This window comes from Cynocephalus volans, chromosome 11, assembly GCF_027409185.1.
Source record: "Cynocephalus volans isolate mCynVol1 chromosome 11, mCynVol1.pri, whole genome shotgun sequence".
In the NCBI taxonomy this organism is placed as follows: domain Eukaryota; kingdom Metazoa; phylum Chordata; class Mammalia; order Dermoptera; family Cynocephalidae; genus Cynocephalus; species Cynocephalus volans.
The window spans coordinates 66,018,683-66,038,861 of NC_084470.1; the positions used below are offsets into that span (position 1 = coordinate 66,018,683).

Genomic DNA, 20,179 nt, shown 5'->3' on the forward strand with positions numbered 1-20,179 from the left:
GACTTTCGGGGTCTACAACTGCGAGGAACGTACGCCTCTACCAGTGAAGTCGGAGAAGCAGGAGTCGGGTCAGACCAAATCTTTGGCTGGGCTAGGCGAAGGAAGCCTGTCGCCGCTGGAGCCCCGCCCCGGCTGGGCGCACCCGCCAGTACGCCCCACCCTGATTGGTCCACCCTCTCAGTTCGCCGGCACCCCTCTGACCAATAGGCGTAGCGCTTGTTGAGCGGGGGGCGCAACGGACGTACACAAGGAGCTTGAGTGTCCTGTGGAAACAGTGGGAGGCCAGGCCATGAATTTGGGGTAAGCTGGGGCGAGGAAGGGGGTCGTCAGCTTTGGGGGTGGGGGTGGTGTGTGAGGCTGGGTTGGCCCTTGGAGTGTTTCGTGGAGAACCTTCAGGACCTGAGCCGTCCGGAGCGGCAGAGCCTAGCTCCTTGACGAAGAGAAGGGAAGGAGGACGGGGTCGGCTTTTACCGACTCCGCAGAACTCACTCTTTCACTTCATGACTCGCATTAAAACTGTCTGCGATCGCCTTTTCGGCCCATTTACCTCAGGAAGGGGCGGGAGGAGGGGCTTGGAGGGAAAGAGGGAAACGACGGGGTCAGATGGAGAGAGAACGCTTAGCTTCCCGGGGAGGCATCCTGGCCCGGACCCCTGGTTCTTCGCGACGCTGTCTTTGGAGTCTTGCAGAACGTTGGAGCACCCAGATTAGTTCTGCGCTTGCCAGGCGAGGTGTAACAGCGGCTTCTCGAGGAATCGGTGTACGATTATTATCAGTGCCTCATTAAGTGTCGGTTGAATTAATAGAAGGAACTGTTGTATGGTTTTCATCACTTGGAAGTTGAATATTTTTAAAAGATGAAAAGCCACCAAACTCACACTTAACTGCACATCATTCAGCAAATGAATGTTATGTTCTAAAATCGGGAGATAGGAATAAAGAAGACAGTCCGCTCCTTAAGGAGTTTACAGTGCGGTCATATGTACAATGACAGGAATACGTTCTGAGAAATGCCTCCTTAGGCAATTTCGTCGCTTTGCGAAAGTGTATTATGAAACGGAACAGCAGTGAATTTTCCTGTTACGTACTCTGGCCAATAGTTGCATGAGCGTGAACCCTTTAACTGTATTACAAAGTCTCCGTCTCACTTTCCTCATCTGTTAAATGAGAATTAGAATGATACTACCCCCCCCCCAACAAAGTTGTGAAAATTAAGTTATATGTAGGGATTGTGCCTGGCACTCAGCGAATGTTACCTAACTGTTATTAACTATTATTTTGCCACGGGAATGGGTGGGAATCATTTAAAATACGAGAATTCTACAGTAGACAACAACCTTTTCACTTGGGGTCAGACCTAATGTGTCAGATGCTCTCGGCTTTCTTTCTTAACCGTCTGTTCTACATTTGGGAGTGTCATCCGTGGGTAAACCAGGCACTCCTCATATTTTGCAGGTTTGCTTACACCAGCATCACCACAAACTCGTGAGTTATGCTATGATGTTAAGACGGCTACAATGTCACTAAGGGGATAGGAATTTTTCAGTTCCATTATAATCTTAAGGAACTGTCCTCATATGCGGTATGTCATTGAAAGCTGCATAGGCTCATGACTGTACTTTGCAATTTCATTCAAGGTCTTTTTTTCATGAATGTTTATAATCCTGTGCAATAGGGAAACACTTAAAACCTATTCCTTCCAGCGTTTTATCTTTACTAAGTTGAGGTAATGACCTGAGCAACACCGCGTATTTCACGTTCCTGATCAGACCCTTCCCAGCCTCTCCCCCTTGACTGGCCTTCTGGATTTAATTTTATCTCTTGGACTTCACTTTTGTCTCCGTTAATATGTGTTGACATACCCCTTTTTTTCCTCATAGTAAGACAGTGATTTACAGTGTGGACTGCCATTTTTGTTGGCAGTGGAGTTTTTATTTAAGACCTTAACAGAAGTACAAGATTTGTTGGTATCATGTACTGTTACTTTCTGCCCTTGCTTTTGACATGCAGGTATAAAGTATCATAGCACTCAAAGTTTATTGTAGATTTATTGTGATAGTAACAAAAGTGCCGCTAAATGCGAATATGTATTATTTAAAATACTCAAAGTATTTTAAGTGGAACTCCATGCTTATGTAGTTAATAACCTTAGCGGCGTTGCTATTGTCATTTTCAGATGCTCCAGCACTGCACAGAATGTGTTAGACATGAGATGATTATGAAACTTATAAGTGGTAATTAGATATGTCCTGCTCTTTTAACTTAGCTGAAGAGTTCTGGTAGCAGCATCGTTTTTTACAGCCTAGAGTTACAAGAATTAAATGATGGTATGATAACTGAATTAGCTATTGCTTTCAAATAACAAAAATGAGATTTCGAGTTAGATAAATTCTTGTATTATTGAAAAATTTCAAGAAGAATTTTAACTCTGTGGTTTTTAGATTTATCTGACATTGAAAAACGTTTTTAACTAACAGACCAGTTTGATATGTGTAAGATTCCTGTATAAATTCAAAGGAACGGATTTACTTTCAAGGTTCAAATGAACATTTCTGGCTATTTAAAATGTTGTTGTTAAAAAAAAGAAAAAAATAAATAAAATGTTGCTGTTACTTAAAATAACAGACAACTTTCTTTTATTTTGCAGAGATGGTTTAAAGCTTGAAACTGAATTACTGGATGGAAAAACCAAGCTAATATTGTCTCCATATGGTATGCTGTGTTACTGGAAATCTAAAATGTTAGCTTTTAAGTTCGTACATAAAATTTATGTTATACAGATTTTTGCTTGTAATAGAGTGATATTTAAGTGATACTTGGAAGAGAGCTGTTGTCCTAAACTTCTTCAAATTTACTCTTAGCCAAGTAAAGTAAGATTACATCTCTGCTTCCACTGTCAGTATTCAGATTCATAAAATTTAATGTTTCAGTAGATTTTGTATTTAATATGTTTGTTATATTTGTGTATAGCAAATATCCTTATCACCTGATGAATAATATAGGTGAAATTTATGTAATTATGTTCTTCGCATGTAAAGAGTGTAGTTTGAGGATATTAAATTTATATAAGTAAGACCACTGCTGCTAAAGTCATTTTTAGTATTAATTTTAAAATTCAATATACTTTGGTAGTCTTCTCCACATTATTTGTTTTTTCTTCCTGATTATAGTTTTGCTTTGGAAGGATAGCTAAAATAAACAAAAATAAAATAGAAATAAATACTTGAACCACATTTTAAAAGTCAGAACACCCAGGCAGGATCGAAAGTTAATGCTTTTGGGGATAATATTGCTACCTTAACATCTTAAAACAATACAAATTAAAATTTTCTTTTGTGACTGCCTAAATATGTTTTTGGTTGATAGTTTAGTAATTTTTTTTTTCTTTTGTAGAACATATATCAAAAATTTCTGTGAAGGTAAGCCAAATGACATTGACCTGACCTGTTTTCAAATGTAAAATGCAGTTTTCTTTACAGTGGTTTGAGAATAATTCCTGGAAAATGTCAGAGTGTGCCAAGGGGTTTGGAATGGTGGGAAGAAGTTATTGTTGCCTCGCTTTCAGGCTGGTCCTTTCACAGAAATGGAATCATAACTTTTTTAGTTTAAAAAGCCCTTTTCTCTAGATCAGTACTGTCTGGTAAAGCTATCTGCAGTGAGGGAAATGTTCTAAAATCAGTGCTGTCCAATATGGTAGCCACTAGCCATGTGTAGTTATTGAACACTTAAAATGTGATTAGTGTGACTGAGGAATTTCTAATTTAATTTAATTTAGTAGTAGTAGTAGTAGTAGTAGTAGTAGTAGTAGTGGTAGTAGTAGTAGTAGTAGTAGTAGTAGTAGTAGTAGTAGTAGTAGTAGTAGTAGTAGTAGTATTTGGTGGCTGGCCAGTAAAGGGATGGAACCGTGGACAACCAACTGAGCTAACCGGCCGGCCCTTGTTTAATTTTTAATGTATTTAAATATAATAGCAACTATACTAGACAGTGCAGCTCCAGAGATCTTTAAAAATAGATATTCAGACTTTAAAACAAAAACATTTTTTCTTTTCATACTCAAATTCCATTTGCCCACCCCAAAGGAAATTTAATTCAAAAATTCTTACATGGATTTAGCTTTCTCTTTTACAAGATCACATTTGAGCTTTATGGTGATTTTCCTTTCAAACTATTTTCCTTTATGAGGAATCCATTGTGTCTTTATCTGCAAAATACATTACAACTTAATTTTTTTTTTTTTACTGCTACTTTTCCTGTTCCCTATGTCTTTTTCTTTTTTTTTTAATTTTTTATTTTTAGGTTAATATCTATAGGAATTTCTCCTCTCCTCGTCCATTACTTACTGTAGCCTCTTTTTTTTTTTTTTTTTTTTTTTTTTGACCGGTAAGGGGATCGCAACCTTCAGCACGGTGTTGTTGTTCGCACCACGCTCAGCCAGTGAGCGCACCAGCCATCCCTATATAGGATCTGAACCTGTGGCCTCCGCTCTCCCAGCGCCACACTCTCCCGAGTGAGCCACAGGGCCAGCCCTAGCCTCTTTTTCCTTTATCTTTGCAGTATCTTAAAGTCTTTGTTTGTCTGTATGTAGAACCCAGTTTGGATGATGTTGCACTTTTCCCTCCACTTCTGAGCTGTTTTTGACTTTATTTCTTCCAGGCTAGTCAAGGTGAAGTTATTTAAATACCCAACATATCAATCACTCGATAAATGGGTGAAGATGATCAGAACAATTCTACAAGCTACCTATAAAAATATTACATGTCTCTCTATGTATATTTATATAGTGTATAGTTATATACCTTGGGTGCTCTCTTAATTACAGAATATAGATTTTATATTATTTCCTGGCCATTCCCTATTAAAATGTGGCAACTGATTGCTTTTGGGTTACATTAACAAATACAGTGCCTTTTTTCACACTCTAGATGAAAAGGTACTTGTAGTGGTTGATTTCTATCTTTCCTAGGCTTCTCTTCTCTTTCACATGTTCCCTCTTCCTGTTGATTCCTTAACAGATTTGCTATAGTCACCACATTTGTGAAGACATTTCATTTTCTTTTTACCAACTTAGAAAATCTGGAGATCCCCTTTCAGGACCATAAAGTTACTAGTCTTGGACTTTTGGTAGAATCATTACAAAATTCTATCAGCTGTCTAGGGATAGTTTATTCTAGGATTTTTTTTCCCCCAGAGTAACTAATATGTTCTCAGCTGGTGTTAATCATAAATTATTTACTGTCTTAAGCAAATCATTTGGGTTCATCTCTATTGCATTTGGGTTCCAAAATACTGATGCAACCTAAGCCTCCCTTCTATACTGATTATCTTCAAGGAGTTTCTCTTTCCCATATTTATAGAGGTTGCAGAGATCTCATTCCTTTTTTTGCTCTTCATAGAAGAAAAACACCAAAATCAGCAGTATTTGTCTTATCTTTTTGTTTCAGTCTTTTTTTTTTTTAATCTCCCAAATCTCACAGTTATGCAGGTACATTTTGAATTCTCTCTTCTGTAAGTTATTTATGAATTCTTCCTGCTTAGTGCTTTTCTTTTTCCTTCTACTAGAGGGAGCTCCTGAGTGACTACAACACCCACAGTTCTTTTTTCCCCATTCCTCACTGATTGAATTACTGTCATCACCACAGTGTACTCTTTAATCACAGCTGAACTATATCTCATTGTCATCAAGTTTAACATGTGTGGTCAGAGTGCTTTCCTAAGTCTATCAAAGTCTCTCCTGCATTTTTCTTTAATCTGTGGTAGTGAATATGAAGTAAAGATGGTTACCAGCCTAATTTCTTGTGCTTATAGGAAGAGAATTGAAAGTAAAAATGATTGTGTCATAAGTAATTTATAAAAATAATGGATTCTAAACTCTTATACCTAAAATAGTCTAAAAAATTAGTTGAAATATAAAACATTAAAATTTTTTTCATAGGTATTTCTACATGTGAGAATCAGTGATATACTAAAGGATATATATAATAGTTGTGCTAGGTAGCACATTTTATATTTTAAAATATTACCGTTTTCTGGTTCCTTCTGATCTTGGGATCCTGGCTCCATATAAATTGTGAATCAGTCAATATTAAACAAATACGTTAAACATTGTCTTTTATAGTATTATTAAAAATATTGGTGGAAATAAAACCAGGCAAAAGAACAACATGTTATATAAAAATGTTTTATGTTATGAAACATATCAATCTATTAAAATTCTAAATGTTCAATCTATTAAAATTTATCTAATCTAGTAAAACACTTGGGAAATGATTTGGGCTATGTTGCTTTTTCTTATTTCATAACCTGAACATAACTGAATCTTTAACTGATGGGTCATGATTTTTTGCTGCCTCCATTCATTGTTCCTCTTGGGCTTTATGATACTAAAAGTATTCAGAATTGAGCTGAATGTTTATTGACCTCATGCCAGATCATTGCCCCCACCCCCAAATAAACTTTTTTTAGAAGAGTTTTTTGTATATTGTTTCTGATGTGACTGGAATGTGGCAAAATAATTCTAGTTAAATTAGAACTTCAATTAGTAGATTTCTGTTTAACAAGGATTTACTGCAGTTGCAAAATTCCAGTATGGTTTTAGGGCTCCATTCTTGGCTTTATTTGGTCTTTGACTGTGAGAGAAAAAAAAAAATGAGTAAAACCCAGTCCTTGTTTTCTAGATGTGAGGGTATCAGTCAGGTAAATATATAATACAAGTAGAATAAAATGAGTGCTATACGAGGGTTATAAAAAGGAGAAAACATTAGAAGGAACAGCTTTTTCTGGTTTGTGGAGACTAGGGAATGCTTCATAAATGAGATGACATTTTAATTAGAATTTAAAAGATGAGGGAAATATTTAAAGTCAAAGAAGTAAGGGAGTATATTCCAAGCTTAGAGTAGTGAGCAAAATACCAAGATATGAAGCATAAGTTGAATTTAGGGAATAGTGTGTATCTCAGAGGGGAAATGTATAACATGAAGTTCAGTGGGGTTATGGTCATGAAGAGTTTGAATGTATGCTCAAGAACTTTGAATTACTTTGAAAGTATATTTGAAAATATGTTTGATTTGTATGTAGGGAGCCATTAAGGGATTTTTGAAAAGAGGACTAGGTATGATCTAATTTGTGTTTTTAGGAAACAGCTTAGGGCAGCTCTTTGAAGGACAGATTATCATAATAGGGAGACCAGTTAAGTGCCAATTATAGTAGTTCAGGAAGAGTCTTATGAGGCCCTGAACTTGTATTGTAGCTAGAGGAATGGAAAGAAGGGGACAGAAATGAGACTTTCAGGGACTTCCGGTCAAGATGGTGGAATAAACGGTCCCTAGTATTACTCTCTCCCACAAATCAACTGATTTAAACTATAAAAACATAACAACAAGAGCATATGGAATGGGGAGATGTCCAGCAGGGGAGGCAGAATCTCCACGGAGACCACATACCCTGCGGGGCCGCCGTCGCACGATCCGGCAGATAAGCTTCACTGCCACCACCCGGCTCCATTCCCAGCCCAGCCCCATGCGCACAGAGTGGGGAGACATCCAGCAAGGGAGGCGGAGGCTTGGCAGAAACCATGGACCCTGTGGGGGCTGCCACTGCGTGATCCAGCAGGTAGGCTTCACTGCCACCACCCGGCTCCATTCCCAGCCCAGCCCAGTGTGCACAGAGTGGGGAGACGTCCGGCAAGGGAGGCAGAGGCTCGGCAGAAACCACACACCCTGTGGGGCCACCACTGCGTGATCCAGCAGCCCAGCCCAGTGTGCACAGAGTGGGGAGACGTCCGGCAAGGGAGGCAGAGGCTCGGCAGAAACCACACACCCTGTGGGGCCACCACTGCGTGATCCAGCAGCCCAGCCCAGTGTGCACAGAGTGGGGAGACGTCCGGCAAGGGAGGTGGAGGCTCGGCAGAAACCACACACCCTGTGGGGCTGCCACTGCGTGATCCAGCAGGGAGGCTTCACCGCCACCACCTGGCTCCATTCCCAGCCCAGCCCAGTGCGCACAGAGCGGGGAGATGTCCGGCAAGGGACGCAGAGGTTCGGAAGAAACCACACATCCCGTGGGGCCGCCACTGCATGATCCAGCAGGTAGGCTTCACCGCAGGCACCCGGCTCCATCCCCAGCCCCGCCTAGTGCGCTCAGAGAAGGGAGACATCCGGCAGGGGAGGTAGGAACAACACGGGGACCACACTGCTGCCACATGATCCAGCAGCCCGGCCCAATGGGTACGGAGCACAGAGACGTCCAGCAAGGGAGATAGAAGCTCCACAGAGTCCACACACCCTATGGGGGGGCCGCCGCCACGTGATCCAGCAGCAGGTAGGCTTCACTGCCACCACCCAGCTCCATCCCAAGCCTGGCCTAGCACGCACAGAGCAGGGAGACATCCTGTAGGGGAAGGGGAAGCTCTGCAGAGACCACACGCTCTGCGGTGCCTCGGTGCATCCCAGCAGCCCGGGCAAGAGCACACGGAACAGGGAGAAGTCCTGCATGGGAGGTGGAAGCTCAGCAGAGACCACATGCTCTGCAGTGCCACGGTGCATCCCAGCAGTCCGGGACGTAGAAAATTTGAACAGACCAATAACAATAAAGGAGATTGAAGCTGTTATCAGAAGGCTCCCAACAAAGAAAAGCCCAGGACCAGATAGATTCACAGCAGAATTTTACCAAACATTCAAAGAGGAATTGACACCGATTCTTTACAAACTATTCCAAAAGATTGAAACGGACGCAAATCTCCCAAACTCATTCTATGAAGCAAACATCATCCTGATACCAAAACCAGGTAAAGATATAACCAAAAAAGAAAACTACAGGCCGATATCCTTGATGAATATAGATGCAAAAATCCTCACTAAAATACTAGCAAACAGAATACAGCAACACATACGAAAAATTATTCATCACGATCAAGTGGGATTCATCCCAGGGATGCAAGGTTGGTTCAACATACGCAAGTCAATAAATGTGATACACCATATTAATAAACTCAAACACAAGGACCATATGATCATCTCTATAGATGCTGAAAAAGCATTTGATAAAGTTCAGCACTCATTCATGACAAAGACCCTCTATAAGTTAGGTATAGATGGAAAGTATCTCAACATAATTAAAGCCATATATGACAAACCCACTGCCAATATCATCCTGAATGGGGAAAAGCTGAAAGCTTTTCCTTTAAGAACAGGAACTAGACAAGGATGCCCACTCTCACCACTCCTATTCAACATAGTGTTGGAAGTACTAGCCAGAGCAATCAGAGAAGAGAAGGAAATAAAGGGCATCCAGATTGGAAAAGATGAAGTCAAACTGTCCCTGTTTGCAGATGACATGATCCTATATATCAAACAGCCTAAAGCCTCTACAAAAAAACTCTTGGAGTTGATAAATGATTTCAGCACAGTAGCAGGATACAAAATCAACACACAAAAATCAGTAGCATTTCTTTTCTCCATTAGTGAACATGCAGAACGAGAAATCAAGAAAGCCTGCCCATTTACAATAGCCACCAAAAAAATAAAATACTTAGGAATTGAGTTAACCAAGGATGTGAAAAATCTCTATAATAAGAACTACAGACCGCTGCTGAGAGAAATTAGAGAGGATACAAGAAGATGGAAAGATATCCCATGCTCTTGGATTGGAAGAATTAACATAGTGAAAATGTCCATACTACCCAAAGTGATATACCAATTCAATGCAATCTCCATCAAAATTCCAATGACATTTTTCTCAGAAATGGAAAGAACTATCCAGACATTTATATGGAATAATATAAAGACCACGCGTAGCCAAAGCAATGCTGAGCAAAAAAAATAAAGCTGGAGGCATAACACTACCTGACTTTAAACTATACTACAAAGCTATAATAACCAAAACAGTATGGTACTGGCATAAAAACAGACACACTGATCAATGGAATAGAATAGAGAATCCAGAAATCAACCCACACACTGCCATCTGATCTTTGACAAAGGCACCAAGCCTATACACTGGGGAAGAGACTGCCTCTTCAGCAAATGGTGCTGGGATAACTGGATATCCATATTCAGGAGAATGAAACTAGACCCATACCTCTCACCATATACTAAAATCAACTCAAAATGGATTAAGGATTTAAATATACACCCTGAAACAATAAAACTTTTTAAAGAAAACATAGAAGAAACACTTCAGGAAATAGGACTGGACACAGACTTCATGAATACGACCCCAAAAGCACAGGCAACCAAACAAATGGGATTATATCAAACTAAAGAGCTTCTGCACAGCAAAAGAAACAATTAACAGAGTTAAAAGACAACCAACAGAGTGAGAGAAAATATTTGCCAAATATACATCTGACAAAGATTTAATATCCAGAATATATAAGGAACTCAAACAACTTTACAAGAAAAAAACAAGCAACCCAATTAAAAAATGGGCAAAAGAGCTAAGTAGGCATTTCTCTAAGGAAGATATACAAATGGCCAACAGACACATGAAAAAATGCTCAATATCACTCAGCATCCGGGAAATGCAAATCAAAACCACACTGAGATACCATCTAACCCCAGTTTGGATGGCTAAAATCCAAAAGACTCTGAACGATAAATGCTGGTGAGGTTGTGGAGAAAAAGGGACTCTCATACATTGTTGGTGGGACTGCAAAATGGTGCAGCCTCTATGGAAAATGGTATGGAGGTTCCTCAAACAATTGCAGATAGATCTACCATATGACCCAGCTATCCCACTGCTGGGAATATACCCAGAGGAATGGAAATCATCAAGTCGAAGGTATACCTGTTCCCCAGTGTTCATCGGGGCACTCTTTACAATAGCCAAGAGTTGGAACCAACCCAAATGTCCATCATCAGATGAGTGGATACGGAAAATGTGGTATATCTACACAATGGAATACTACTCAGCTATAAAAACGAATGAAATACTGCCATTTGCAACAACATGGATGGACCTTGAGAGAATTATATTAAGTGAAACAAGTCAGGCACAGAAAGAGAAATACCACATGTTCTCACTTATTGGTGGGAGCTAAAAATAAATAAATAAATTCACACACACACACACACACACACACACAAAAAAAAAAAAACGGAGGGGGAAGAAGACATAACAACTACAATTCCTAGAAGTTGATACGACAAGCAAACAGAAAGGACATTGTTGGGTGGGAGGGAGGAGAGGGAGGAGGGAGGGAGGTTTTGGTAATGGGCCACAATAATAAACCACATTGTATATCGACAAAATAAAATTTTTAAAAAAAAGAAATGAGACTTTCAGGATATGTTTTGGGAATGCACTATACTTCATAGCAGTTTGAGTGAGATAAACTGATTAGAGAACCAAAATGCTCAACTGTTACCCCAAAAAGGCCCATATTAGTCAAAGAAGGGTAAGATGAATGGGAGATGCAGTAGATGAAAACTAGCTAAGGTAACATAGAGTTCAGCTGCATAAGCCAGGTGCAGTCTGCTGATAATTTTCTTGATTCACACAGCAGTTTTCAAAAACCAGAATTGCCAGTGTCTAAAAATTGGAAAATTTAATGTAAAATCTTGCTTCTCTTGAAATATTGGATGATTTAGCAGCGAGGCTCTGATTCCATTGTAGGGTGGTTCTGAGTAGTGGCTCTCTCTTTTATATGGGAAACTCTTCTTCAGTTCATCCCAGCTCCCATCCAGTCTAATTCATGGTAGATATTTGAGTTTGCTACCCCGTATTTAGAGAATTAGTTATATTAAACTAACTACGGGATGGGAGGCATTTTAGATTGAAATATTGGTATTATCAAAAACCTAAAGCCAGGAATAAACAGGGTGTAGGTGAGCCAAAGAAGATAATAAAAAGATCTTGTGGCTGATGCTGCAGGTGTGTTTTGAAAAGTAGGGTGAAATGAGATTGGCTAATTGGTCAGTGTGGTTGTATATTATGGAATTTGTTGAAAGACGAGAGTTTGGACATGATAAGCCAGATGAAAACCATTGTGGCATCTAACCCACTCTTTGGCAGCAAAGATCGTGTCTTATTCATATTTATATCCCCAACACTTCCCATAGTGGTGAGCATATTAAAAAAACCACTTAATAGTGATTGAGTAATTGTTGAATTAGTTGGGTTTGCAAAAAGGTACAGTGGATTAAATGGAGGGTGGGCTTCAGATAGGCAGGCTGTAATCTAGTAGTGGTGATGGAAACCTGAATTTAGGCTTATCATGTAAATGGTGAGAAAAAGATATTTAGAGGGAAGAAATGACCAATACTTGATAATAAGCTAAAGAAGACCCTGGAGAAAGAGAAAGAGTCAAAGATGACTTCATGGATACAGACCTGAGAGATTAGAACAACAGTGCTACAGAAATGAAGTATTTTGGAAAGGGGAGCTAATATGGGGGTGAGAGAGAAAGAATTCAGTGTTATAAATGGTATAGTTGAGGATATTCAACAAAAATTTACTGAACACCTTCTCTGTTCCACTCAGCTCTTCTAGGTACTGGGGATACAGCAGTGAACAAAGCTGACAAAAATCTCTGCCTTGTGGAGTTTACATTAGGAAGGTGTGGGATGGGCAGACACTAAGCAAAATAAATAAACATAGAATATTACAAGATAAAAAGTGCTATGGAGAAAAATAAAGGGAAGGGAGAGAGAGAGAGAGAGAAAAGAAGCACAATCACCTCAGAGTACAGTCCTGGGAATACAGAGTGGCAGGGAGGTGGGAGTGAGGGTACATCAGAAGACATGCAATTTTAAACAGGGTGCTCACTGAGTGGGTAATATTTGAGCAAAGATTTGAAGGAGATGAGGGAATGAGCCATGCAGAATCTGAAGGAAGAATGTCTCAGGTAGAGGGATTGGCTAGTGCTAAGGCCTTCTTGAGTTCCAGGAACAACCAGGAAGCCCATGTGGTTGGAGGCTAAAAGATAGAAGAGGAGGTCAGATATAAGAGAGATAATGAGGGCAAAAGAGGCAGGGGAAGAGGGGGTGCTTGCAGATCATTAGAGCTTTTTAGATCATAGTGAGAAGTTCAACTTTCCTCCAAGTAAGATGGGAAGCCACTGGAGGCTTTTGGAGATAGTGACATGATCTGATTTAGAGTCATATATGAAAGTAATCACTTGACTCCTATGTTGAAAATAGACCAGGGAACAAGAGTAGAAGCAGGGAGATCAGTTAGAATGCTTTGCGGTAATTTAGGTGAAAGCTAATAATGTATTGGAAGAGAGGGTAGCAAGAGGGATTTTCAGGGGTGGTCAGATTCTATGTTTTGAAGATAGAGCAAAACAATGTTTGATGACAGATTAAATGTGGCATTCATGAGAGAAGAGTCAAGGATAACTCCAAAATTTTGGCATGAGTAACTGAGATGGGAAAGACTGTGAGGGGTGGAAGTTACATAGTGGCAAGAGGGAGATCAAGAGTTCAGTTTTAGACATGCTAAATTTGAAATGTCTATTAGAAACCCCATGGAAGTGTTGGATACGCAGATGGAACCTGAAGTTAAGGGAGAGAAATACCTGGAGACAGAAGTTTGGGAGTTATCAGCATGAATGATATTCAGAGGCATAAGAGTAAATGAAATTACTAAGTAAATGAGAGAACTTAGAAATTAAATTCTGGGACCAACCCGTGGGCACTCCAACTTTAAGAGGTCTGGGAGAAGAGGAGCAGCAACAAAGACTGAGAAGGAGCAGTAAAGTAGGTAAAAAAAACAAGACTGTGGAGCCCTAGGAGTGAAGTAGAGAAAGTGTTTCAAAATTGAAGGCATAGTCAACTGTGTCTGATGCAACTCAGAGGTCAAGTAAGATGAGGATTTGAGAATCAGTCACTGGATTTAGCAATGTAGATCTTATTAGTAACCTTGAGCAGTTTTGGTTAGATAAGTGTAAAAACCTGGTTGGAGAGGGCTTATAGAAGATAAAAGGAGGAAGTGGAAAAGGATCAAGCTTTTTTTTAAGGAGGTAAGTTAATAGCATGTTTGTATGCAGACAGATGTGAACCAGCAGAAAAGAAAAAAAAACACGATGATTTAAAGGAAAACAATTGCTTAGAAAGAGGTCCTTGAGAAACAGGAGGACAAATACAGATGCTGGTATAGATTTGGTGGTGAAAACTTAAAGTGTTCTTCTTTTTTTTTTTTTTTTTTTTTTTTTGTCTTTTTCGTGACCGGCACTCAGCCAGTGAGTGCACAGGCCAGTCCTATATAGGATCCGAACCCACGGCGGGAGCATCGCTGTGCTCCCAGGGCCGCACTCTCCTGAGTGCGCCACGGGCTCGGCCCCTAAAGTGTTCTTCTGAATGCTTCTCTGTAAGACTTTCAGTAAAATATTAAACAAGATCTTGAGCTGAGACTAAGGATGGCAGAGAAAGTGCTAAGGGTTTTGAGAAAGAGGAGAAGATTGAAATAGTTGCTAAAAGAGTGAGAGAAAAAATGAACTTGGGAAATATATGACTGCCAACTAGCACTAAGAGCCCATTTGATGTTCTTGGTTATGAGTTTAAAATGAAATTAGTTAAGTGAAGGTTGGATTTTATTACAGTTGGGATTTGCCAAATGTTCATGACAGCAGAACAAAGGAGTTAAGAATGGAAGAGAGTGATAATTTTGGTTGATTGTGGAATTTAAGATTGTAAAGAGAAGAAGAGGGTGGTGGTAAGAGTTACAGATTACAGATCCCAGCAGAGGTAAAGAATTGTTGGAATTGGGATATGAGGGGAAGTGAGTTGGAAAAAAAATAGGACATGGTAGTCATTGTCCAGTGCTTGGAATTGAGATTAAGGAAGGATTGCAGTTATAGGTAGTTACAAGGTCAGTATAAGATGTCAGTATGGGAATGAGTAACTGAGGTAGCATGTAGGACAACAATATAGGAGCAGAGTTCAAGGTAATGAGGCTGGGGTATTGGAAAAATGATCTATGTGGATGTGAAAGTTGTGTATGAAAATTAAATGAAATTGATATTGATATGAAAGCAATAATTAAGACAGGCGTTATGTTAGAGAGAGGGATGGTGACCTGGGAGCCTCAGATACTCAAGGAAAAATAAGAACCTATGGGTTGATAGATGCATGTAAAGAAAAGAGGGTACTGTGGGTGGTATGGTCTAATGACATGAGATTCAAAGCTAGAGTAGAATGGAAATGTCCTGTATCAACTAGAATATAAGTTCTTCTGTATTCTTCATTATCCTGAAGTAAAATAATAATTTCTAGTTGTTGTTGAAGCTTTCAAGTGAAAACTTGCAAAGGTTGAGCATTAATTTCTGATGGTTATATTATCTAACTAAATAGCAAAATGGAAAAAGTTTAGAGGACTCTGGTTTATTATCACAGATTATATAAATAAAGATAGTTGTTGATTTTTCATGGGCTGTCATAAAGAATAAGCTTCTGGTGTTTTAACAGATGGGAAATAAAACCAAGATTGCAAAATGTCCTTTAAGAACAAAACAAACTGGATACATTCTAAAATCAACACAAAATACTTGTATCGAGAGTGAAAAACTTTTGCAAAAGAAGACAATTGGTTCAGAAACTTCACAGGCAAAAGGTGAAAAATATAGAATGACTTTTTCACCTACTATGGATTTATGTAAGCAGAATGCAGATAAAGACTGTCTTCATAACCAAAAAGAGATTTCACCTGCAACTTCTAATATTCAGAAGACTAGAAACACCAAAAATACTTCTTCAGTAGCTAAACAGAAGCCTCAGAAGAACCACATTACAGCTGAAAACATGAAGAGCAATTTGGTGTGTCTAACACAAGACCAACTACAGCAGATTTTGCTAACTGTAAATCAAGGAAATAGATCTATTTTCCTGACTGAGAACGGAAAGGAGGAGGAAACATGTAAGATTTCTCTAAAGTTTTAACGAGTATTAATTGTCTCAGTATGTGTTTTAGAATTTCAGATTAATTGGATTTTATGTAAACATGCATCTTACATTCTAATTTAATATGTAGCAATCATTTAAGATAATTATTCTTTTAGTGGACTTTAATATGCAAAATCACTTCTATAGTTATGCCATATTTTAGCATTAATGCTCAGAATATTATTCTTATGCACCATAGCCTTAAAAAACCAAGTTTCTGTGGACTCTAGAGAATATGCTAGTCTAAAAAACTGTTGTACTTATTTTGGATTTATTTATATTTAAAATAATTATATAAAATATTGTTTAAAAAAAAAAACAACACTGTGGTATTAATGGAACCCTAGTATGGAGATTTAACTTGAGTTGTTGAAAAGCATTGCTTTCTTGGTTCTGGCATTTGCTCTTCCTGTCCCTCAATCCATGATATGGATTCCCTGTACTATTTTTTTAACCAATGTAAAACCAGACTTGGAAGGAGCGGTAGAGTATATTGTAATAGATGGAATTTAGTGTTAATTTTAAAACATGTATTTTACCTTCTAGGTCAGTATAGTCTACATTTAAAAAGTATTCCTAATCAGCCAAAGGATGAGAACATTGCGGGATTACTCCAAAAAATGGAGGCTGTCTCATCTGTCTCAGATGAAAATAAATCTATTTTAAGTAAAAATCAGGAGACACCTAAGCAGTATGAGGAGAAAATTGCCATGTATGTAACTCTTATCTGTTATTGTGGGGTCATCTTGGGAATATGGTTTTGCTTTTCATTTTTTTGCATGTGAAATATTTACTCTGAAGACTGAGAACTATTTAAAAGCTTATTACTTAATATTTATGCAGCCAATTGTGTAGAAATGTATAAGGCTTCTGGTTTTTTGTGTGTGTTTTGCCTTAGAGAGAGTGAATGGAAACCAGGTGATATTTTCAGTACTCTGGGAGAAAGGGAACATGATAGAAGTTTGTTGGAAGCAAAAAAAGCCCAGTGGAGGAAAGAGCTTGGTAAGTAATTTTTATACCCTTTATTATAGTTTTTTTGGCTTAAGGAATATATTTTGAGGATGAATGTATCTTTTAGTATGATATTATCAAAAGTCTTATTTTATAACATTTAACATGTAGAGTATGTCTGCAAATGCATAAGATGCACACAACATTGCCTTAGGTTGTGTCTTTTTGTTTATTACTTGGTGGTGCGCAACAACAATATTGCCAGTAGTATCATTCTAGAGCACCTGTAGCTCAAACAAAGATTCCTAAACTTTTCTCACTTCTTGAGAATCCTTTTTCATATTTTTCCATTACAGAAATCCTATGTATTAAGGATGGTTTTATTAAAAAATAATTGATTTTCTTTTTTAAAAATAACCAAAACATTCTAATTAAGAATAATCAATATGATATCAATCAGTATATTCCAGGCAGAAACAAGCTTGTTGTTCTCTGTTAGCCTGTGGACCTTATAATAGAAAAGTTTACAATTTCTGTGTCTTGAAATTTTGTAAATAAGAAACACCAATTAGATTAGACTTAGAGTGTAGGTTTCACAATTTGGAAAATGTGTGACATAACAGTTATACTTCGTAAGAATAGCTACACTAAAGGCATGAGATGGGCTTTAACCTCTACTCAGCTAGAAAGTCCTGTGAGGCAATCACTAACCCTGCTGGGATGGGTGGTCTACAAAAGAAATGAGCAGCAAAAATAGGGAATGAATTGATGTTGGAAGTCAACGTGATAGGAGGATGAAAAAATTAAATTTATGGTAGCAGTATCAGAAAGGTTGGGAGGTTTTTTTTTTTTTAAAAGATGACCGGTAAGGGGATCTTAACCCCTTCAGCACCAGGCTCTCCCAAGTGAGCCAACCAGCCATCCCTATATAGGGATCCGAACCCGTGGCCTTGGTGTTATCAGCACCACACTCTCCCAAGTGAGCCACGGGCCAGCCCTTGGGAGTTTTGTTGTATGTTTATATCACAATTTCATCATTAAATATTTTCTTTAAATAAATTTCTGAAATAGGATGAACTACTTGGAAATGACTGAAATATTTTATGCTTTAATTATTGTCTTTAAAAACAATTTACATTATTTTACTTGATACTGTTAGCAAAGCACATCTCTATGTCATGCATTCATTAATTTTCTTGGAATTTAAATTTATACGTCTTTGAATTTTGTATTTAAAGAATTACTGATTATTTGGAATTTACTCTGTTAGACACAGGGTTTTGTTTTTCACTTTTCAGCAGTTATGAACAATGATGACTAACATTTATTGATTATTTACTTCATGCCAGGCCCTGTATTGAAATAGGCACTATAATTATCCTGATTTTACAGAAGAAGAAAGCAAGGTTCAGAGAGGTTAACAGCAGTTTGCCTATAACCACATAGCTAGGAAGTGTTTGAACTTGAATTTGACCTTAGGGTTCTCTGACTCCAGAGTTTTGTTAGCTTTTAATTCTCTTAATAATAACTGAATGAACATTATAAGAAAGTAGAACTTCAGAATAATTAATATAAAATAAGTTATTCTGATAAAATTGTTCCTCATTGATAATTGTGGTAATAAAACAAACATTTTTGCATCCATTTGTGCCATACCTAGTTTGGTTCTGATTAAATGCTTTCTTTTATTCCATGTCCCTAAACATTCATCTCTGCCTTAGGAGTTAATCTCCTCCCTAAAAAACAATTTTGATTGGATCTGTGTTGGAGTCTGCACTTTTTAAGAAGGTCATGATTTGTTTACATGATTCTTTTTTTACAGTTTTTGTACATTTTTTTAAAAAGGACATTATTTACAGATGAACAGGTTGCTTTAAAGAAGAAAGAAAAAGAAGCTTCTGAAAAATGGAATAATTTTTGGAAAAAATCTGAAACTGATAAAATGATATGGGAAAAACTTCAAATTCTTGACCAATCCAGGGTAAGAGTATCAACATTAAGCATTTATGGAATATAAGACATCTTAATTTTTTAAATGCTAAGCAGTGTTTGTATTATAAAACTTATTTTTAAAGTTTATTTTTAAAAACCTTAGTTTTCATATGGTATTTTAAAAGTATTATTTTGAATTTAATTATGACCTCAACTAGTCTCTTGTTTGCATTCTGTAAGTTGTCTTGCTATATTAGGTGAGTGTGGAGACCCCAGGTACTTCTTTCATGCTCCTATAAAGGAGCTCTGCAATATTTTTTTTATTTTGTTTATTTATTTATTTCGGGGGGGGGCAATTTTTTAAGTGAGCTCAAAACTCTACTTCTAAACATGTGGTATCCACCACAAGATTATTAAATTAAACATTAGTATTTGCTTATCAAACATAAGTGTATACCCCAGATATCCCTCAGGTTGTGTTTTTGTGATCTTTAAATTTTATCTGTGTTTAATTTTAGACAAAGAAAAAGTGCCCTTGTTTTCCTATTTGTTTTTAGACTTCTGCTAGCTCTTCAATCATTCTGTCTCAATCTCCTAGTCAGGTTACAGTGGTCCAGCCTGGTGGGCACTCACAACTTAGAGCTAGTCAGATTTTAGAGGTAAGTCCTAAGTATCAGTACTTTGAATATTTAAACACTTTAGTAATTGATCTCTATAGAATCTGTTTTCTTTGAAGGAGTGAATATAAGTCCTCTTTTATTTTTAATTACATTAATTTTTACTGACTGTATTATGCTCCTTAAATTTGAAAAAAGTTACTGACCATTTCTTTTTCACATGTATATAGATAGTCCTTTCCTCCCTGTGAACATTTATGTTTTAACAAATGTATTCTGAAAAATAATGTAATAACCTAAAGAGATTATTCTGAGGTAGAATTTTTTAGCACAGACCCAATTAGGTAGATTTCTTGTAAAACCCCTCACAGTTGTATTGTTTGTATGGCTGTCTCTTCAGTTCCATATAGGGCTAGGGCTCACTTGCCTACATCAAACAGTTTTGTTGTCTATTGATAGTCTGTTGATAGATTGAGCCTCCACCCTGATTTCAAAAGGAGTGAAATCTGAATTGCATTTTTCCAGAATCCCAAAAGCACTTTGACTGACTGTTAAAAGGCAATAAATTATTCTTGATAGAAGTCATTTTGGAAAAATCTATAGGTCTGGGTGTTAATGTTAAGTGTGTACAGTTTAGAAGCTGATGTATGCAGATACTATTAAAAGCTGTAAGTAAAACTAACTTTTCATGGGTTGGTCAGAATCAGTTGTTGGCTTATTTACTTTTCAGCATCAAGGACAAAGAATCTTTAATGCTAGAAGTATTAAATATTTTCAGTTACCAAAGTTTAGGTTGAAATGTTAG

The 20,179-nt window shown here is 37.8% G+C and overlaps 1 protein-coding gene across 5 annotated transcripts in view; it reads left to right on the forward strand.

Annotated features, from left to right (window-relative positions):
* The first annotated feature begins 239 nt into the window (after positions 1 to 239).
* CCDC66 (coiled-coil domain containing 66) overlaps positions 240 to 20,179 on the forward strand; it is a 61,425-nt gene continuing 41,485 nt past the window's right edge. For 4 of the 5 annotated variants that reach the window (XR_010024945.1, XR_010024944.1, XM_063115385.1 and 1 more), the window contains exons 1-8: positions 240 to 300; positions 2,647 to 2,711; positions 3,393 to 3,418; positions 15,401 to 15,848; positions 16,421 to 16,586; positions 16,773 to 16,876; positions 18,685 to 18,806; positions 19,315 to 19,416. Coding sequence is in view for 3 of the 5 variants with exons in the window: in XM_063115385.1 (XP_062971455.1) it covers positions 290 to 300; positions 2,647 to 2,711; positions 3,393 to 3,418; positions 15,401 to 15,848; positions 16,421 to 16,586; positions 16,773 to 16,876; positions 18,685 to 18,806; positions 19,315 to 19,416 (1,044 nt within the window). In the remaining 2 variants the exon portion in view is untranslated. The remainder of the gene's footprint in view (positions 301 to 2,646; positions 2,712 to 3,392; positions 3,419 to 15,400; positions 15,849 to 16,420; positions 16,587 to 16,772; positions 16,877 to 18,684; positions 18,807 to 19,314; positions 19,417 to 20,179) is intronic. The other variant, XM_063115386.1, reaches the window with a different exon arrangement.